This window comes from Ascidia mentula, chromosome 4, assembly GCF_947561715.1.
Source record: "Ascidia mentula chromosome 4, kaAscMent1.1, whole genome shotgun sequence".
NCBI classification, from domain to species: domain Eukaryota; kingdom Metazoa; phylum Chordata; class Ascidiacea; order Phlebobranchia; family Ascidiidae; genus Ascidia; species Ascidia mentula.
Genome location: NC_138569.1, coordinates 17,030,330 through 17,051,061, shown reverse-complemented (window position 1 = coordinate 17,051,061; position 20,732 = coordinate 17,030,330). Strand labels below are relative to the sequence as shown.

Below are 20,732 nucleotides of genomic sequence, written 5' to 3'. Positions count from 1 at the left end.
GTAATCGATTCGTTTAGTTGTGAAAATTTCTTCAAAGAAATCAATTTATGGAGCCTAGTACCGCTATAGGTAGAGTTTAAAGGTTTACTTTGCTGCTAATCTTGGGTTAATGACATACCGTTGGTAAAGCTGTGAAGAATCCTCAGCATTGAAGGTATGTTGAGGAATATTTTCAAAACAAAAGGCCCTGCAGACACATATTACATTTTCGAGGGCTTGTTGTACGACAGAAAAACGCACGTAAATGTCTTGTCACAATTCTGACACTCTATTAGGGCGTTAAGTTAAGTTTTCGGCTGTTAATTGTATATTTTGCTTAACGTGTAATTGTCCTGTAGAGCACAAAGGGTTTTTAAACAGAAAGGAAAGATAAGTGTGCAAGACAATCAAAAACAACGGGTTTCAGGAATACAAAGAACAAAAATAATAGATTTACACATAATTCTAAAGACAAACATACTGGCTCATATTGCAGAAAACATTGATATTGGCGTGCCATTTGTTACACTGATGATAGCGTAACGTTTTGCTGAAACTGAAGTAAAAATACGAACCAAGGCAGAAAAGTTGGAGCGAGCTCTTTCCGTAATCAATGACAGCAGCAATCAAGTCCAATTTGCATTCGAACTGAAACTCTGACGTGTGTTTGTACTATTTGAGCGCCAAATCGATTGACTGTAATTCCTAATAATTGAGAAATATAGAATAACGACGCGATCAATTGCATTCACTACGTACGCAGGGTACGCACGTGACCAGTCTGACCAGAATCGCGTATCGCGGTGTTCGACTGTTTGATTGATGACAATATGCGTCAAATGCATCAACCGCAAATACGGACAGGTGACGATAAAGCTGCATGTCTGATTTCGGGTTTTCTGTTTCTCTTTCTGTTGAAAATAGACTTGCACAGATACAGCAGTGAACTGAAAAGCTTAAAAAGGGGTGGGATTTAGGCCTGGCCGCTAAAATGTGTTTACCGGTTACGGTTAGTGCTAATTTATTTGATTTGAAGGTCGAAGTGCTTTAAGCAGTGACGAGAATGGGACGAACACATGACTTGGAAAGGCAGCAACAGATGCTCTATTACGTTAACTCGTCCGCTTCCGCGTTCACTCAGATCAGATTCCGTCGAACGGTCATGGGATTAAATTGTACCCAAAATCTGGCGCACTTTGTCCGTCAGTTAATAATTCATTCATTTCAACGTTTGCGTTTTACCTACGTTCTAATTTTATTTATTTTTTTCACTTTGTCGTGATTTAATGGTCACGTCGACAGACAGGCGAGGTTTATACAGTACTGATTATTCTGAACAACAACCATGGTACGTGATCAAACGTACAACATCTTGCCGAACATTATATCGGTGGTGATCACCAAACGCCAATCCAACGGCCTCGGATTTTTGGTCAAGGACAGGAAGGTGAAACCATGCGTGGTGGTCTCCGAAATCGCCAAAGGTAGGTGTCAGATTTTGTTACAAGACATTTCTTTGTGAGTTCACGTAAAACAGCGTGATAACTTTGCATTTTAGAGCGCAAAACGCCTTTAAACAATATCACGAAAATGTTACATTTGTTTTCGTTTTGGGGGGGTTACGTTGGCAATCTAGATGGGCACAACGACCCGTCGCAACTAGAACATCTCGGTGCGACTGGGTGCAAAAATATGAACCTCTGCAAAAAAAACACTCTGTTTTGTGGAATCATAAAAAACAACTTTTTTTAATTTAAAATCGTTTTTTTCGGCGGCGATGCCATTTTCTGTCTGCATTGACGATTATTCGGATACGTCCAAAGTTATAGCGCAAAATAAACTTATTTGATTAACTGCAGATAGGGCCAATGTTTCGACCTATTGGATCTCATATCTGTCCAGCTTGGTTACTGGTGACGGTTTTGTCAGCTGAATAGCCACCAAAACAATAAATACCCTATTGCCTATGTTAGAATATTTTACAAACTAACGACATGTAGTTGGATTGAGTTTGGGAGACATGGATAATATTTATTGCAGACGAGGTGGCCTGAACGTTTTATTTATTGGAATCGATATGTCTTATTGCGAACTAGGGATCGATTACAAAGTATTTCGATGGTCAAACGTAATTATTTGGAGATATAGTTTAATACGCGCAGTGATGACTTGCTTATGGTTAACCACAACTAACGCCTCGATGAATCACTTCTGTCTCAATACATTATCAAATGTTTGCCAGGTATGGTGATTTATGATGTAACGTTTGCATAGTTGTATTAATCGTCCGTTAATTAATCAAGGCACACAAATGCACCTCGCTTATTAAAACCTCAAAAACAAATAAGTCACTTGATTTCGGGTGAAGCCAAATAAAGTTTCTGCGACCTCATGACCACATTTATGTTTGTTTTTCTGTTGAATCATCGTTTTCGAAATAAATGAAACGAAGGAGAGCGAATAAAACTCCAGGGGATCTGCCACAAGGTCAGAGTGCTACAACAAAAGCGAAAGTCACGCTTCATTCAGTGGTTGGTTATCGTCGGCAACGCATATTGGTCTCTAGTTCGTGTCCTTTTCGCATATTTTCTGCTGTAGTTTGCCACGCACTTGTGTAAAGGTACAACACCTTTTTATTCGAGTTTGGAAAGCAAGGTAAGGGTAGATACATTTGCGTATGACTTCGCTGACAGTTTGACTTGTCCTCGCATAAAACGAAATTATGTTGCTTGCTACACGGGAAAAAATAAGGTACACCACACCTTGCTTTTGCTTTTCAGGTGGTTCGGCTTACGAAAACGGCATTATCAAAGTTGGGGACATCGTGTTATCGGTCAACCAGGTCGATCTTACAAACATTCCATACCGTGAAGCGCTGCAACAGCTAAGGGGTAAGCTGAAATACTTTCATACTTTCATGTATTTTGCAAAAACATATTTTAGGTATTCGGAACTTGCAAACCAGAACTTATTGTCTCTCTATTTTTACTATTTAGCAAAATAAGCAATTTATTAGGCGTCATCAAAACCGAATCTACATACCTTTAGCCTGTGTGCCCATTTCTTGAGATATTCAGTCCCGTTATAAAATCTCTTTGCCCGATCACTATTTACAGTGTCACTAAATCACTGTTAATTGTTAACTATAGGAAACTGCTAAGGGGGTTAGTTTTATATATTTGTGTTTCTTCCAGCAAGTTTTTTTGTTAACTTAAAGAGGGTATTCGATTAATTACATTATCGAGGGCAATTGATTACAACCTTATCAGGAACGAAATACCTCCCTGTTATTATTTACCACATTCAAGTCACGGGTGCCTTATACGCTCTTTAAACTCTCTCATTTACCACATGCAACCCTTCAAACTTTTTCATCTTGGTTTCGGCTGCCGCTTTTTACACTTACTCAGCAACGCTATAAGGCAGATATTATTTTCTCACCGATGCCTGTCATTGAAACTGGAGCGTCATGTTTTGACGTCTATCCTCATCGTTATCTCTTCGTGAATCAGTGAAGCAAATCATTGGATTTAAGGCGATGTAGACAACACATCGCCGGAAGACAAATTTTCGTGTAAAATTGCAAGAGGGCTGTGAGGTTGTCTGAAAGAGTAAATCAGATTTTTGTAAAGCGGCTTTGTAAATCGTTTAGACAAACAAGATAGCCCACATAACTGCTCTGAAATTCATTTGCATTGACAATGATTGTAAATACAATCGAAACGTTTGCAAATGATTTTCAGAGCAGTTATCTGACTAATTTGTTTGTCTTAACAATTTGTTAGGTTGTTTTTGTGCGCATCGAACTTACATGCATGTGAAGTGTATTGAAAGGCAATCTTATATGTCAGCAATAGCTTTGCAGTTTTTTGATATTATTAAATTTAACCGACCGCATTAGTAATTGCCAACCAATAGGACTGAAATAGATATAGCCAACATGAATGCGTTATTTTATCATTTTACAATCAAAACTGAAAAGTCACCTTTCGTTTTTTGACGCAATAACCGGAGAGCTGCCACGTTCGCTTGTGGCAGCGAACCAAAAAATTATAACGGCAGACACGAAAAATAAAATTAACCCATCAGAATTCAAAGTTCAGTGGATTTTATCAGGAGGTCCATAACCGGAAAATGAAAACAAACATTTAGCTGTCGTTACTCATCTTCGCGTTTTAAACATTTGCATTTGACTTCTTAATTTATCTGTATTTTAATTGTTAATATCTTTGAGGGCATTTGTTCATGAAACCTTGGAAATGTTTACTGGTGACGAACTAAAAACACTGACATTTGCGTGCATTTTTTGCTGTTGACAAACGTCAGCACAACGCATGAAAAACAACTTTATCGTGTCACGCTTCTGCGGCGGCTTCCATCAAACTTATTAGGCCGGAAACGTGCCAGCTGGCCTGTGAAAAATATCGCATAACGTGCAGTAAAGTGCTGTAAAAGCATTTGTGACATCAGTAGTGTTTTGTTCATTTGTGCAGGTGTTCCTGTAGGAAGTAAGGCTGTGCTGCTGCTTCAGGGTCCCGATGGCTACACAACACGCCTCCAAACCACTTTTTGTCACAACGCTAAGCCCCGAACAGTGAGGGTCACTGAGAAAACGTCCAGTCCTGTTGCTGGGCAACGGACGGCAGGTATGCGGAATGTTTGAGTGCGGGTCAATTCATTTAAACCGCGCACAAGTGTCGCAGTACCGGAATGCGATGCGGTCATATTTGTTTTCACGAAGGATGCCCACAGTTAATGTGCCCGAAATCGTTGATACTTCTATTTGTTATTTTGCTGCAGTTACTCAGTTTGTTTACAAATAGTACAGATTAGTTTCTTTTGTTGTGACTTCTGAACGGTTACGTATGTTAAGGTTTAGTTGCTCTAAGCACTGTAAGACACCACAAAGCAGGTTGGTAAGTTGAAATAGTCTAATCCTGAAAATCGTGTTGCTGCCAGGCATATTGCAATTTATTATTCTAATCCTGCCATCTCTGCAACACCGCGTTTGTTTTCGGTAAAGTTAACCTTTCCAATTATCGTGTAGAAATTAGCAGCTGGATAATCACAGTCTGAAGTAATCATTAACTTCGGTTTAAGCGACTAAACATTGTTTACCGGTCGTACATACTTATTGGATGGTACCTCGCAATGTTGGCAGGGTACCGTGTGCAGCGAGCCATTTATAGACTGAACTACGTGAGAATGTGTGATCACAGTGATAAACAAGCATATAAAAAAAGAGTTGAGGATGCACATGCAAGGTGTGATAAATCAGAAAACGTCTCTTGCGCACAATTTAGTGTAATCTAGTCGGCAAAGAAACTGGAGCGGATATTACGAAAGATAAATTTCCTGAACACAGATGTGTTTTAAACCTTTGGTCATTCTTGTGTCAGTTAAGAAGCAGCAATAAATATTGTAGGAATTGATCATTTGTTTTTAATTTATTCTAAAAGAACAGATATTTATGTTACAAACAGCCTTTTTACTTCTCCAAAGTTTACAATTCTAATATTTCAAAGCTGCAATAAGTGAACGACAGCCGCCGCTGGGTTGCAGCAGAGAGGACGTTGTCATTAAACGCAACGACGAAACCCCAAAGAAAAAAGGAGAAGCTGTTTTGAAAAGCAGAGCAGCAAATCAACAAAGCTCACTTGTCAATGGCAAAGTGAATGCAATTGAGACAACAATGCCGGAAGATCAGAAGATGACCGGAAAGGCAAACGGGTAAGCTTAAGCTTTTTGTGGTGATTAAGTTTGAAAATATATCTCAGAAGGTATTTAAAAATGGAATATAGGTAACACTATTGGATAAATGTGGATTTCTCTTGGTTTAGTTAAATAATGAGAATTAAATTCCACGCAATTGTGCCAACGGTATGTTATATCCTAAACATACAACGTGAAAGCCTCTGGCTTTTAATACTGTTTTGTTTGACAAACAGTGTTAATCCAAGTAATCTCTCGTAACTTATGTGAGGTAATAGTTATGTAGTCCGTAACTATAGTTACAAATTAAACTTGGCATTTAAGTGAAACAACAAAATGCGCCGTTTTGTATTGCAGATGCCCCGTTGCAGAGTCAACCTCAACCAAATTCGCGCTTGTGCGAAACTGGGAAACTGATCAAGTGCAACGCGACACCCTTTTCGCAAAAGCATGTCCGGTATGTAACCAGTTGAGTGATTCGCTTCGTGTCGCATTTTATTGTACTATCTGCAGCTAGTTAACTTCTAAGAACCAATAATACGTTTTTTGCTCTCTTGACCATTGGCACATTCTACATTGCGGTGCATACACAATGACGATTGGGACATTTTGTCTTTTTGACAAAGGTGAATACTTGCGCGGCGAACCAATGCAAGGGGAGCGTCATGACGCCCAGTCACATGATGTTTGACCCTACGAAGCAAAAGAGGACACGGGATGAGATAAAGAGTTTGGCAGAGTCGTTCATCGAACAGTACTTTGAATCAATGAAAAGGTGAATACGTGAGCAAAACAATAACATGATGGGTGGTGGCTGGTTTTATTGCCATCGGGTTAACATTGTTCTATGGTCGTAAAATTGAATAGGTAAAAACGCCTCATATAAGTCATAAAAAAGTGTTGATGAAACTAAATACGTCTAAAATGCCTTATTGCGTCACAATATAAGTTTTGGAACACGCCCTTCGTCAGAGAATATTTCTGGATCCGTCCCTGACTTAAATGAGTGCCTTTTTTGCAGAGACAAGTCGGAGGCCCACAAAACTCGCTTGGCCGAAGTGCTTGATTCCATCGACCAAACAGGAACGTACAAACTTACGCCAAATGAGCTCATTTTTGGAGCCAAAACGGCCTGGAGGAATGCACCACGGTGCGTAGGCCGCATTCAATGGAACAAATTACAGGTTTTATATTTTCACTATCGCTTTTTTGAAGATAGTAACTATCCAAAACGTTTTTTATCGTCAACTGATGCATGTTCTTCGTCAACTGAGATTATGGTGCAAAACCCTGTTACCTTTTACTTTGCATCAGGTGTTCGACTACCGTCATATTACTTCTACAATAGAGATGTTCGAGGCAATATGCACTCACCTAAAGTTCGCCACGAACAAAGGAAATATCAGGCAAGTGACATTCTCCTGTGCGGGCTTGAGTCAACTTGAGTCAACAAAACGCTTAACCTACATATACGGATGTTCCCCTTGCTGTATAGTTTTATGACCTGGAGATGAGTTCGGTATATCAATTAATATATTTGAAAAACATAATGTCAATAGGTAAGAAACATAGCGTTTGCGGTGTTGGCTTTTCACATCCTAATACGTAAGGCCAATATCATGTTTAACATAGGCGACAAACGTTCTTCAAATGTTTAGTACTTAACGTCCTATACATGCGTGTTGTACCATAAGTATAAACAGGTTGTTGTTTGTTTCAGGTCGTGTGTAACGTTCTTTCCGCCTCGTGTGGACTTGAGCACTGAGTTTCGTGTGTGGAACAACCAGCTCATACGTTATGCCGGATATCGACAAGCCGACGGCAGTGTTGTAGGAGATCCAGCCAATGTGGAATTCACGCAGGTGTTCTGTCAACATTGTTTCTCTTCTAATAAACTCCTGAAATTTGATACGGCAGTGGTTTTCAACCAAGATAACGGACTATAAGTTCAACGGTAGTAAAATATCACGATGTTGTTGGGTAACAAGCCAGCGAAAAACTTCTGAAATTACTGCGTGTGAACGTTTTTCTCTGCCTTTATTAGATTTGCGAAAGGTTGGGTTGGAAGGGAAAAGGAGGTCGTTTCGACTTGCTGCCCTTGCTGCTTCAAGCGAATGGAGAAGACCCAGATATGTACGAGCTTTCAGCAGACCTCGTCCTTGAAGTCCAACTGCGCCACCCAAGGTGGGTGTTTCTCTTTGGTGTCTATGCTTTTTGGCACACGGTGTTTGTATGAAGCAGATGTCGGCAACCTTTCCCCAATCATGCGCCAAAGACAAACTTGGCTAAGAATCAGCGGGCGGGGCTTTTTTTCACTGACAAAATCATTCTATTCGCTGTTCATAATGTTCACTGCAATTTGTCAAGACGCTGTGGGCTTGGGCAGACCGTTTGTTACCGGCCTTTGGCATAAAGCAATATGTACAGTACCGGTGCCTGCCAGCAGTGTTTCAAGAAAACGGGCAGTCAAAATATTCCTCCAGGGAGCCATGCGCCAAAAAGAGGTTGGGTGCCACAGCTCCCGCGGGCTGTAGAAAGTTCACGAAATTAAAACTGGCAATCCGATGAGTAATATTGACATTAAATGTGTGTGTCATGATGCAATCATGTGACAGATTATTCACCGAAACGGTTTTATCGCAGTTTCAAAACTGTTAAAAGCAAATGCAAAAATGTGTCAAACCAACTCTCTCATTGAAAATATAGTTCAATTAAATACGCCAACTGTGTTATTCACCTATAAAATAAAGTGACCAATGTCATCGGCCCTCCGTCCCGAAAAATAACATCAATTTTGATCCAGCATCACATTTTAGTTTTACACTACTCCTCCAAACAAAAAGAAGTTCTGTTTTGCCGATTTGAAGCAACAGTATCATTAAATGAGAAAATTTTTTGAACCCGCCGACCTCTAGTTAAGGTTTATTTAACGCAGAAACAGCGGTACATAATATTTTTTGTCAATTTTACGTCGATCATGAGTGCTGTAACGCGATGTTGTAAGGAACGTTACGCGGTTCCGCATCAACTTTAGTCTATTCAATCAACAAATGCCAAGTACGTACTCATAATCTCATTACGTTGACAGGACCAGAGCAAACTAATTCTCTATACGTTTCAGCCTAACGAACAAACTTGTTCCAACGCCTGTACAACTTTACACATATCCATTTTTTAGCATGCACAAACATGCAATTCCACAGCACCACTATAACAGTGCTTTTCTTGTAGGTACGAATGGTTCAAGGATATGGGTTTCAAGTGGTACGCAGTCCCGGCAGTTTCCAATATTGCAATTGACATCGGGGGCGTGATGTTTCCCGGCGTCCCGTTTAACGGCTGGTTCATGGGAACAGAAATAGCACGCGACCTTTGTGACCTACAGCGCTACAACGTTCTGCCGGTATGTCTGCATTCCTCGTGATATGTTTGACGCAAATTTGTTCCATACTACGCATCACTATGCTCACTGTACGTTCAATGCGCTGGTTCAGTGTGCAGTGCAGTTATGTATACCTGTAACTCAAAATGTTTCATGTGATATATTTCATGTTTCAGTGATGTTTTAGACTAAACTGTTATTTTCTTATAGGAAGTGGCCAAGAAAATGGGATTGGACATTCGAAAGTCTTCGTCGCTGTGGAAAGACACGGCCCTTCTTGACATGAACATTGCTGTTTTGCACAGTTTTCAGGTGAAAATTTCGCTGCCTTCTGTTACCGAACTTCTAACAGCCTTCCTGTAAAATGGCGTGTGTTTTAGATTTACCGATGGTTAACTCTGTCATACGTTGATATACTATCGTGGTGCACACTCAGTCCCTCGCAATATACGAACGCTTGTAACTAGCAAATCTTCTTGTAATTCAGGGACGTTACATGTTTTGGCTGAAGGGCCTTATACGGACTTCGAACGCTCTTGTTGTCACAACACGCTGGTACAAAAACAGATAAAGTCATTAATTATTATTTTGTTTGCCCAAATACAATTGGTGACTTAGTGTAAAAATATAAGTTTTAGTCATTTCGGAATTATCTCACGGGTTTCACATCTCTTAAATGCATTCTATGCAGACGCCTCTATAGAGAACTACTGTTGTATAAAATATATCGTTATTACTCGCTATAATGTAAAACAGACAACATTCACGAGACCAACATTTTACCACTAACTGGCCACCTTTACTTGGTCACAATATCATTGAACCTATGGTGTTTTGAAGTCGGACAACGTGACAATCATGGACCACCACACCGCAACGGAATCCTTCATGAAACATTACTCCAATGAATTGCGTCTACGTGGAGGTTGCCCTGGAGACTGGGTGTGGCTGGTTCCTCCGATTTCTGGCAGCGCGACGCCCATATTTCACCAGGAGATCATCAACTACATGTTGAACCCCGCTTGCCTTTATCAGGTTAGCAAGACTAAACCATGCTTTACATACATGGGGTATAACGCCGCATGGGCGATACATTTTCGATACATGGGCGAAGTTACAAACATTTTGTATCTGTAGCCGGACCCGTGGAAGTATTACAAATGGAAGAACAACGCGCAGTTTGGCAAGACCAAGAAAAAGATTAACTTTAGGGAACTAGCAAAGTAAGTCTTGTGTTTTTCAACTCTTTTATTGATTAAATGCACGTGGTGCATGCAATACAACTGAAAAAATAATGGCCATCATGTGACAAATGTGACCCAATCCTATACGAATACACAAAACTGATTGTTTGCAGGGTTTCCATTACTTTAACTTTCAATAATGGCGTAAATTTTAGTGGTCTTCTGCATTCACCAATTCTCGACAGAACGTTTTGCTTTTCTAAATTTCTAGTCACTTTTGTTCCCCACAGGCCTATCGTATTTCCAGTTGGTTAATCATCCAGAAACCACGCAGTCTGCTCTTGAACTGTTATCCTGGCTAGTTATTTTGGGTACTGTCTGTCTCCTGCGTAGACTTGCATTGTTTGCAAAGTGTTTTTACTTACCCCTGCACTGACTTATAACTGGTCTTGGAATAAACGCAGTAACTATTTGAAAAAACTATAGGTCTGTTGACCACAACCGCTCGTAGAGTTTACGAGCCATTTTCCATTTTTTGTTCAGTTTTTTAGTTTCGGCTTGGTAGAGTAAACGCACATAAAAATATGTAAAGAATATTACACCTGATGTCATTGCTTATTTCTTAAAACATTGAGGCCCTTAAACAAATTGATTTAAACGATTACAACAATTGGAAATTGCTGTCCCATTACCATACACTCGTTTCCAAGTTTCTTTGCAAAGCTGTTCTTTTGCGTTTGACGTCAGAACCTAAACGTGGGTAATACGTGAAAGGCTTAGCTAAAGCTTAGCCCTCTCTTCACGCGTTCGTTCAGGAGGTTCAAGCAGTGACAAACCTTTTCATTCGTGGCAATATTACGTTACTGTTATTTGGCGCGACGTTTCACAGGTCAGTGCTGTTGACTTCAACAATGATGACAAAAGCGATGGCGAGTCGCATTAAAGCCACTATTTTGTACGGAACCGAGACGGGGAAGTCGTACGACTACGCCAAGACTCTTCAAGAAATCTTTAATCACGCCTTTGACGCTAAGGTATGGGTGTGTCGTAAGTTTTATAAACTCAAAAATACTTAGACTTGGCCTTATCCACGATATTTATGCGAACGGTTTTGTATTACATAACTAGACACCTAGGTGCGAAAGACATTAAGATTATAAACAAACTAATGAGAATACTTTCCTGAGCAAAACCTTTTTCAAGAAACTTTCCTTGTGTATCCGTCTTATAACGGTTTTAGGTGTAATAAGTTGTCACGTTTATCGTGCAGGTTTATGCCATGGATGAGTTCGAAATGTGGAAAATGGAATACGAAACCCTCGTTCTCGTGGTAACGAGTACTTTTGGTAACGGGGATCCGCCAGGAAATGCCGAGGTACGCACATCACTTTTAACCGACATTGATTTGTCAGAAGTAACATGAAATGAACCTTTAGGCAACTTACGAATTAGAAATTTGCAGTTGTGTAATTTGCCAAACCTGTTTCAAAGGCCATATCTACGAAAAACTATGAACTTTTAGGCAGGACAAATAAGACTGTGGGTCTGTTTGCAGTCAAAGCCAAGCCAGATGACTAAACAAATGTAGATATAACGACCGTGGGACAGCTGTAAGTTACATACTGGTAGACAAGTGTTTTTTCCTCTTGTGCACTACCGCAAAACTCTGGGAAGTACCATTATTCGTGATCCAAACAACCTTTCAAAATCCCCAACGTAGCTTTTCGAAACTACACGTCACCAAAACACACAAGAGGCTTTTTAAGTGGCGCCCACGGGTTTCGAAACTATTGATAATGATTGATATGGGAACAGAAGTGCTTGTTTTGTTGGACACCAGCGCAGACCATTTTTTTTCCTCGCATGCAACTGTGTAAGGTTTTTTTTTGCTGTTTGGTTGTTGCCACCACTTTCGATTTTAAGTGATGGCGCCAGTGGTGGAAGTAAAAACAAATTCTTACCGAAGCAATTGAATTAATGCGGTAAAATAAACCAATGTGTTTTCGCAAACTATAGATGTAATTTACTCAAATAATGAATAAATTCAAAATTTAGGCATCGAATTCTTGCCAAACATTGGCTTCTTGTCTGCTTGTCGGCAACAATGCGTTTACTGGAACTACGTACCGACCGTTACAGCTTAATTTTACAACTGATTGTCCCCCAATTAGTAACATTTAGTAATGTTGTATTGTGATCAGTATGTGTTACAATATCAAACTATGAAATAGACGTTTGCCGAGTCGCTGCAGAAAATGAACCAGACGCACAAGAGCACGGACCTGGGAGTGAAGTAAGTTCACAGTTTGAGCATCTTTATGAATTGACGTAATTTCTCACGCTTGCAGTGTTGATTTTGTGCATGAAAAAAAGCTGCAAAAACAATTTCACAAACACAAGGCAAATAAGACACAAGGCACCCTCCACTAAATACTACATGGATGTCACGTCCTATCACGTAATACGCATACGTGCAAATGTTTTTCTCTTTTATTTTTCAAGAATAACGAATTGGAAGCGGTTCAAAAGCGTGCCGACGTGCACCCCAACCGATCGCCGCTCCTCAGCCAAGCGGTCTAAGCTTACCAGCAGAGATAGTTTCGGCACTGATAGCCAGGGCCCGCTTGCCAACGTCAAGTAAGAGATATATATTACAAAGGAACGTCACTTGGCAAAAAATACTGTTGAATGAAAATAATGAACACTTGAGGATGTCGTATTGCGGTTAATTGAAATCATAAAAATGCATCATTTATAAACTGGATGAACAATTAATTTGCAAAATCAAATTCAACCATTTTATAATAATCATTCAATTTAAATGTAAAACTGTGTAGATTTTTTAAATACTCAAATTTAATTACCTGTTGTTGAGATCTTAACATATTCACGTGACATATGAATTTACATCAATATGGACGTAATTCTTTATTGCTACAAAATTATAATTAAAACTAATAAATATTTTATAATCACAGCTTCGCATAGTTTGCAGTTTGCAACATCTTGCACCAAACAACAAACCGTTTTGTGGCCATCGGTTTATAACAAGCTTCCCAAAGAATAAAAACATTTTCTGATGGCAGGTTCTCGGTGTTCGGGTTGGGTTCGCGCGCCTATCCCAACTTTTGCGCCTTTGCCCACGCAATTGACAGTTTGTTTGGTGAAATGGAAGGTGAGAGATTGCTGGAGATTGGAGAAGGAGACGAACTATGTGGACAGGAAGAGAGTTTTCAAACCTGGGCAACGGAAGTTTACAAGGTGAGATATGTACTGTTGTAAGAATGTGTTTGCGTGCAGCAGCGAAAGTTGTCTGTTTTCGGTAAAAAACATTGTCTTTTATTGATGTTCCTTTTTCCATCAATTCCATTTAAACTGCACAGCAGAAACAACTTGCGTAATAATTAAGAATAAGAACAGGATCGCCCCACTGCGCAGGCCCTTTATATTTTTGGCGATCTCAGTTCTCGTATTCTCATCCTGCGCAGTGGGGCGATGCCTTGCTATGCGAAAGCAGCGTTGTCTGATCACGGTGGTGGAGATCCCCTACGTATGTAAAGGTAGCCTGACAAGTTATGCGCTTGCGCACAGGTGTACCTTGCCACAATATACCCCGTGAAACCACTGAGCTCCTGTGGCTCAGTTCGTAGGGTTTTTGGCTTGGTTAGCCCAGGGTCTTGAGTTCAAACCTCACCGGGAGCTTGATTTTTCAGATGTCGCTCCAACTTGTCCGGAAAAGTGGCTGATCCTGCTTGGCTGCAATGCCTTGGCTGCGAAGCCTGTGAATCTAATGAATTGAGAATTATTTGCGTAATGATCAGATAACATAGAGCATATTGTGATCAGACCGAACACTAAAAATTTTTTTTTAACATCATAATATTTGTTTTTCAGACCGCCTGTGACACCTTTTGCGTAACAGGTGATGGCACGGACGTGTCGCAGGCCAGTTCGTCACTCACAGTTCCGCAGTATGAAAGGTCCATGTTTCGAGTGACAGTTCAGCCGCCCGACATGGATGAACAACAATTCATTGACGGTACGTGACTCAATTTGGAGCCGGTGATTCAACACAGTCGAAAGCCGTTTTGTTTTAGTCTGACCACGTTTAGGCGACACAGTTTCGCTTCTAAAGCTAATCCGCGCCTTCACATAATCCGATTACCAACCGACTTCCACGTGAGACTGTTTAAAAAGGTCTCTTTAAGGCCAAATCAAACAAGTGCCGACATTTGCAAAATATTAGTTCGTGCTTCGTTTTTTGTGCACTGAAATCGCACATGTTCAAAGTTTTTTGCACTAACACTTTCGTGCTGCAATCTCTTCGGTGACATAGCCAGTCCAAAATGTAGGTTGGGGTCGAGTAGTTAAGAGGTTCGGGCGAGTCAAACGTTTGGTATACCGAGCAGTGCCTGACAAAGCAGAAAAACGAATAGTGCCAATTATTTCAAGAAACCTAAGTCACATAAAAAACGCAAGGTTCCAACTATTTTAACTTTGGGAGGGACCATATGACCACGCCAGTGACAAACAACACGGTCTGAGAAAGTTATCGGCGAAATAGTTTATTAAACTAATAATACGTTTATTTGCAGTGTTAAGCAAACTCCACCGTAAAAAATTGTCGCCGTGCAAATTGATTCGGAGAAATAACCTACAATCGGAGCTGTCCAGGTAAAACCCCTTTCCTGATACCCTAATTTCACTTTGCTGAATTTAACTCTGGGAAACTGTTCAGTCGATCAACGATTAAGGTGGAGTTGGACACCGAAAACTCAAAACTACTGCAGTTCAAGCCGGGAGACCACTTGGGCATTTACCCGTGCAATGACCCAAAGCTTGTCAAAGGTATAACGTAGCTCAAAAACTATTTTTTGCATAAAAAATTAATGACACCAATTTTTTACTTACAGATCTTCTTATGCGTTTGAGGGACGCACCGGAAGAAAACACATTAGTTCAGCTTGAATTTTGCAAGAAAACAAAAAACAAACTCGGTAAAATATAATATCAGCTATAAACGTTTTCAGTGTTAAAATCGCCACGTGAATCACTTCAGTAAATTAAATCCACCCATTGTGTTTTATGATGACATATGTATATATTGTATTTGAAATCCTATTGGTGAAATATTGTATTAGAAATTATCTCCAGTCAAACTGAATACTATTGTAGTATGTAGATCGTAGTTAAGTCGTTCCGTGATATTTAGGGATGGTGAGTGAGTCGTGGTGTACCGACGTGCGCCTACCGGTTTGCACAATGTGGACCGCCTTTTCCAGATATCTGGACATAACTACACCTCCCACTCCCAAACTTCTTCGCCTACTTGCCGACTGCGCCGACAACGATAAAGACAGGATTCAATTGGAACTACTCAGTGAGGTATAAGTTGGTGTTGGTCATTTTGCATTTTGGCAGAGGCGGTAAAGGTAACTGCACCGACAGATCGGTGCATTAATTATCGACAGGAAAGTAACGCTGGTTTCTTAATTGTGCCAGAATCAAGCCCTCTAATGAACAATGTCTTTCTACCAACGACAGCAATTTATTAGGATAGGAAGTTAATAATTTGAAACAGAACTAAGAATGGTCGTGCAGGCGAAAACGAATTTCTATGTTTACAATAACCAGTTGACTTCAATCTGCAACGTTGTTTCAAATAATCAAAAAATGTACCGTTTCACAATTTTCTGAAAACAATACTTAAATTTTCTAATTTTGTTAACTCCATAACAGTTTCCCATTTATATATTTCAATGCAACCCCATAAAGGCATCGGTGATGCCCACCGTTCTTTTACGTTTCATTTACACATTGCGTAAAATAACATTCCGTTCATATTCTCAGGGTAAATCCGAATACGAGGATTGGAAGTTTCAAAATGTTCCCAATCTGGTCGAGGTGTTTGAAGAATTTCAGTCGATTAAAGTCGAACCACAACTTCTGATGAGTCAGCTACCCCTGCTACAATGTCGCTATTATTCAATAAGCAGTTCACCTGCTGTACACCCAAACGAGATTCACTGCACCATTAGTGTTGTAAGCTACAGAACTAAAGGTATTTCAATTGTTTTATATTTGCTTAGCAAGGCACGTAACTGTTTACGTTACACTGGCTTTTGGGAAGGGTTATTGCAACGACAGTGGGTATATTAAGATAAAGTATAAGAAAACATAAGTGCTTGCAAGAATATGTTATGGTCATGCTTTCAAAAACGTCAAATGGGATAAGAAAACGTTGCATTGATCCAGCTAAGGCCACGAGGTCACTGACGTAAATAGCATGTACGAGTTAAACGGTCCAAGTATTCTTAACAAAAAAAGCTGTATTATAAGACCCTTGCAATAAACTTTAAGGTGGCGAAGGACCTTTACACCACGGAGTTTGCTCCAACTATTTGGACAACATTTCGGGAGATGAAGTTATTCCCTGCTTTATTCGACCGTGAGTTCAACTTTGGTCATCTCCTCATGTACGTGACATTTGTGTAACATGTTATTTGCTTGTAACTTAGTGCGCCCGCTTTTCATTTGCCCGAAGATGACAATCTTCCGTGCGTTCTGGTCGGCCCCGGAACGGGAATCGCACCTTTTCGAAGTTTCTGGCAACAAAGAATTCACGAAACTACTCCAGAAAGTTAGTAAATCATCGCTACTGTTTAACCACAGTGACGTTTTTTAGCACCAAGCAAGGACCCGGTAAATTTGACTTAAACCGTGTATATTTCAGATAAAAGTAAGCGCACGATGGCGCTGTTGTTCGGCTGTCGCCACCCAGACCAAGACCACCTGTACAAAGACGAGGTGCAAAGAGCGATGTCTCTTGGCGCATTGACGCACGCTCATACCGCCTTCTCCCGATTGGAAGGGGTGCCAAAGGTTATTTCCAGGCCTATTGATATCCGAACCAATTTTTTTTATTTTGACATAAACTGACATTTTATTCAATGCAAAGCGGCGACAATTATCTTCTGATGAAACACGTAGAAACATTTCCCCTGGTGACTAATCACCAACCTAGGATGACATTTTGGGCGTTAGGGCGACTTTCTGAACTGCTGTATGTCACAGAAGCTGACCAAAATTCTCTTTCGGCACAAGATGACCTTTTAAGTCACTGGTTCCGTGCGCAGCGGGAGTGGCTGCCTATTTTTATTCTATATTTAGCAAACGTCATTGTGTGTGACAGTTCATGATAAATATTTTGTTCCAAAAGTTAGGAATCTTGTAGGTGTTAATTTAAAGTGCCTCTTTTGCGCAGAAATACGTTCAGCACGTCATTAGCAATGAGGTTGCTGATTTCGTGTACGATTGCATCATCACGAACCGCGGGCATTTTTACGTGTGCGGTGACGTCACTATGTCGGCCGACGTCAGTAAAGCGCTTGTGAACGTGATCAAGGAGAAGGGTAACATGTCGCCGGAAGAAGCTAAGAAGTGCGTTGCCCTCATGAAGGTATATGTGCGAAAAGCAAGAAGTTAAAATGACTGTGTTTCTGTGTTGATTTTTAAAACTTGTCTCATTTGTAAGACCGAGGAGCGTTACCACGAGGATATTTTCGGCATCACTCTGCGCACCTACGAAGTCAGCGAGTCAATTCGTAAGCGAAACAGGTCAATGTCAACAAATGGAAACTGATAAAAAAAACAGTTACAACCCGTAAGCACTTGCACACTTCCGAGACAACAGTTATGGACCAATATTGATGCACTGAAGCAAAACACATCCACGGGCAAACCAAGTTTTTGTTCCAGTGCATTGCCTGCTTTTTTCTCCATTTGTTTGCTCTACCATTATCAGGTAACAAAAAAAGATTTTCTTTGCGCCTTTCTGTCTAGTTTTCTCAAACAACTTGACAATTTTTACCAACATGTGGCATGTGGTGTTAGCAATCGTTTCAAAGCACTTTTACATTTAGACTGCAGCACTTTTTGGAATTGCAATTTGTATTTTATGTATTTCATTGTTGCGACTATATGTCAAATTTTTGTCGTTGTAAATACCAAACATTTTGATGCGATATATCAAGCGAATGACATACAGCATTACATTCGCTGAAAAGAGTTTTCATGGTCGCCACGTAGTCATGCATAGAAATTTCATTCTTACCTCTGCTTTGTAGGTAAATGTTGCCCCTAATTATTCTCTGTGTGGATTACAGAAGCAACCAGACTTATTAAATATAAAATTTTAGTTAGACGATCAGTGTAAGGTTATAAATTATTTACTTCCAAACTTTGATTAATGTTATTTTTTCACAATAGACCGTAATATCCCAACAGGCGTATCTTTTCGTAGCGTATTAACTTACCAACCTATACCAAAAACAAAACTCCTGATATTTACAATAACCATGCACATACCTTTAAATGCATTCAAGCAAACCCCGGGAAAACATGTGAGGTGCAATAATAACCTTTACCGCAAGCCGGTTATGGCAAGAGTGGGATCTGGTAATCCCACAGCGCGGATGTGCGGGCGATGGTGCTTACGTTAACGGGAATGTCGTACACGAATATCCTAATTACCGGTACGAGGAACACCTTTTTCGCAGGTGCTTGGATCCAACTTTGTCACGATCAATATCAAGCGATGAAATATGTGACATCAGTCGACACACATCGCTCTGCTTGAAAACAAACTCTTATCAATCACGACCTCGTCGTTAGATGGCGCAAGCTGTATACATTTGTTTTTGTAATGTGGTGAGAGATTGACAATATATGGGCAATATATGTAGCTACAAAACCGACAGCTTGAAAATCGCAATTTAAAATTTTCTAAATGATTCAATAAATTTGTGTTTCTGCTATGGGAATTTAAACGAAATTCATTATTTGTACCTTACGCTTGTTGAAAAGAATTGAATTTGAACACACCGATAATATACCAACTAAGTTCAAGTAAGTGTCTTGCAGCGTAAAATCAGACCACTTAGGCTTCGTTAAGGTAAGGTTTCACATACGACTTTTCACCGTTTAAGGCCATTTTTGCTCCTTTTTGGAAACTAACAGAAATATTGGTAATGTTTATGTCACCTGGGTGCAAAAAATTTGGAGTTAACTATTTTAAAGAGGAAAGCCAAAGCTAATATGTTGTTAATCATTGGTAGACGTATCGAACTTTACCAATGATTAACAACATATCAGCTTTGTTTTTATGTTACTTTGTTGTAATGAAAACGAAAAATGCCACGTTTCCAATAAAGTAAACCATCCCAGAGTAGTTGGCAGTTGTCCAATTCAAGGCGTGTGTTTGAAATAAAGCGGTCTTAAATTTTTTCGTCTGTGATAACCCCGATCAAGTCTTGTTGAATGGAAGATGAAACGTTGGTTGAATACAATATATACGTTCTTTTTTATACCAGAAGGTCAGTGATTGAAGATGACACCGTATGCCTAAAGATTGTTTTATAAAGTGTGTTTTCACCTTACGTTTCCGTGTGCAAATACATTGTATGATTACTTCAAGATGAGTTTTGAAGAAAACATGAATATCTTACCTCAAAAACAAACATTTTGACACATTTGTTGACGTAAAGAATTAAAAAAAAACTTAATGCACACGTTTACGTTCCAAGGGCAGATATATAAAAACCCGTTCACACAGAACAGTGACGCGACGAGGCTTAAAGAAGAAGAAATCCCTTCGCCTAAAAAAGCTGGAAACTGTTTCGGCAAATTTATCGAACGCGAACACTAATGACGCTCATGCAAGCGGCTACTTAATGTCAACACCCTTGCGTAGTACCCGAGAACAAACTCGCTGGAAAGGCATGAATAAATCATGTACACAAACGCGTAATACCATCGGGTATCTTGTTGCATCCAAAAATAACCTTTCGCTCCGCTCGTACGCCCTAATTACTACTGACAAGTTTTTCTCTTCGCCGAAGATCGCCGTGCCGAGTTGCGTTGTTTTTGGCGCCACCCACTATGTTGGAACGCTTAAGCCTATTATGGTCCCCATCAACGCTATGTATGTAAATTACTCATTTGGCTATTAACAAAACGCAGGGAATACGTATTCAATCAACCTACCTCGCAAGTCAAATTTGCGCACCTTTTGCCATAGAAAGGCACTCTAAACTGATTAAATAAACTTTTCTCCCTTATTTTTAAATGAAAAGCCATCAGGAATACGAATTCCTGCAGTGAGAACTTTCGATAAAATTTGCATTCCGATTGACGCGTTTTCCTGTTTACGTTCGTCGTAGTCGCTTAGACGGCGACACGCAATATGCGCGATATCGGATTTCAAATACGCAAATCTCACACACACTCCTCGATATAGCAAAGTGATTCCGATATCGCAGGTGGCGATCGCGATAGAACGATTCCCGTCGCGATAGTATTCAGTGGCGAATCCCACTTCCACCTCTCCGTTATCCCTCCAAGTGTCACGTCCGTTCGATGTTTCGCGAGGAGACGATTTCGGGCGTTGAATTAAGACAAACGTGAGCTTCTGAGCA

General features: G+C 40.1%; 1 protein-coding gene across 1 annotated transcript; it reads left to right on the top strand.

Moving 5' to 3' along the window:
* Positions 1-1,324: 1,324 nt before the first annotated feature.
* On the top strand, positions 1,325-19,010 carry LOC145899523 (nitric oxide synthase 1-like). Its single transcript, XM_082988365.1, has 30 exons — positions 1,325-1,463; positions 2,760-2,870; positions 4,473-4,625; positions 5,505-5,709; positions 6,049-6,148; positions 6,318-6,466; positions 6,713-6,875; positions 7,006-7,097; positions 7,412-7,553; positions 7,736-7,875; positions 8,923-9,094; positions 9,284-9,385; positions 9,914-10,108; positions 10,211-10,296; positions 11,147-11,291; positions 11,528-11,632; positions 12,489-12,550; positions 12,760-12,894; positions 13,344-13,518; positions 14,152-14,296; positions 14,853-14,931; positions 14,996-15,105; positions 15,171-15,254; positions 15,470-15,642; positions 16,108-16,318; positions 16,618-16,705; positions 16,776-16,897; positions 16,991-17,139; positions 17,522-17,716; positions 17,792-19,010. The coding sequence occupies exons 1-30, from the start codon at positions 1,325-1,327 to the stop codon at positions 17,897-17,899; spliced, it is 4,035 nt and encodes a 1,344-aa protein (XP_082844491.1). The 3' UTR covers positions 17,900-19,010.
* The last annotated feature ends 1,722 nt before the right edge of the window (positions 19,011-20,732 follow it).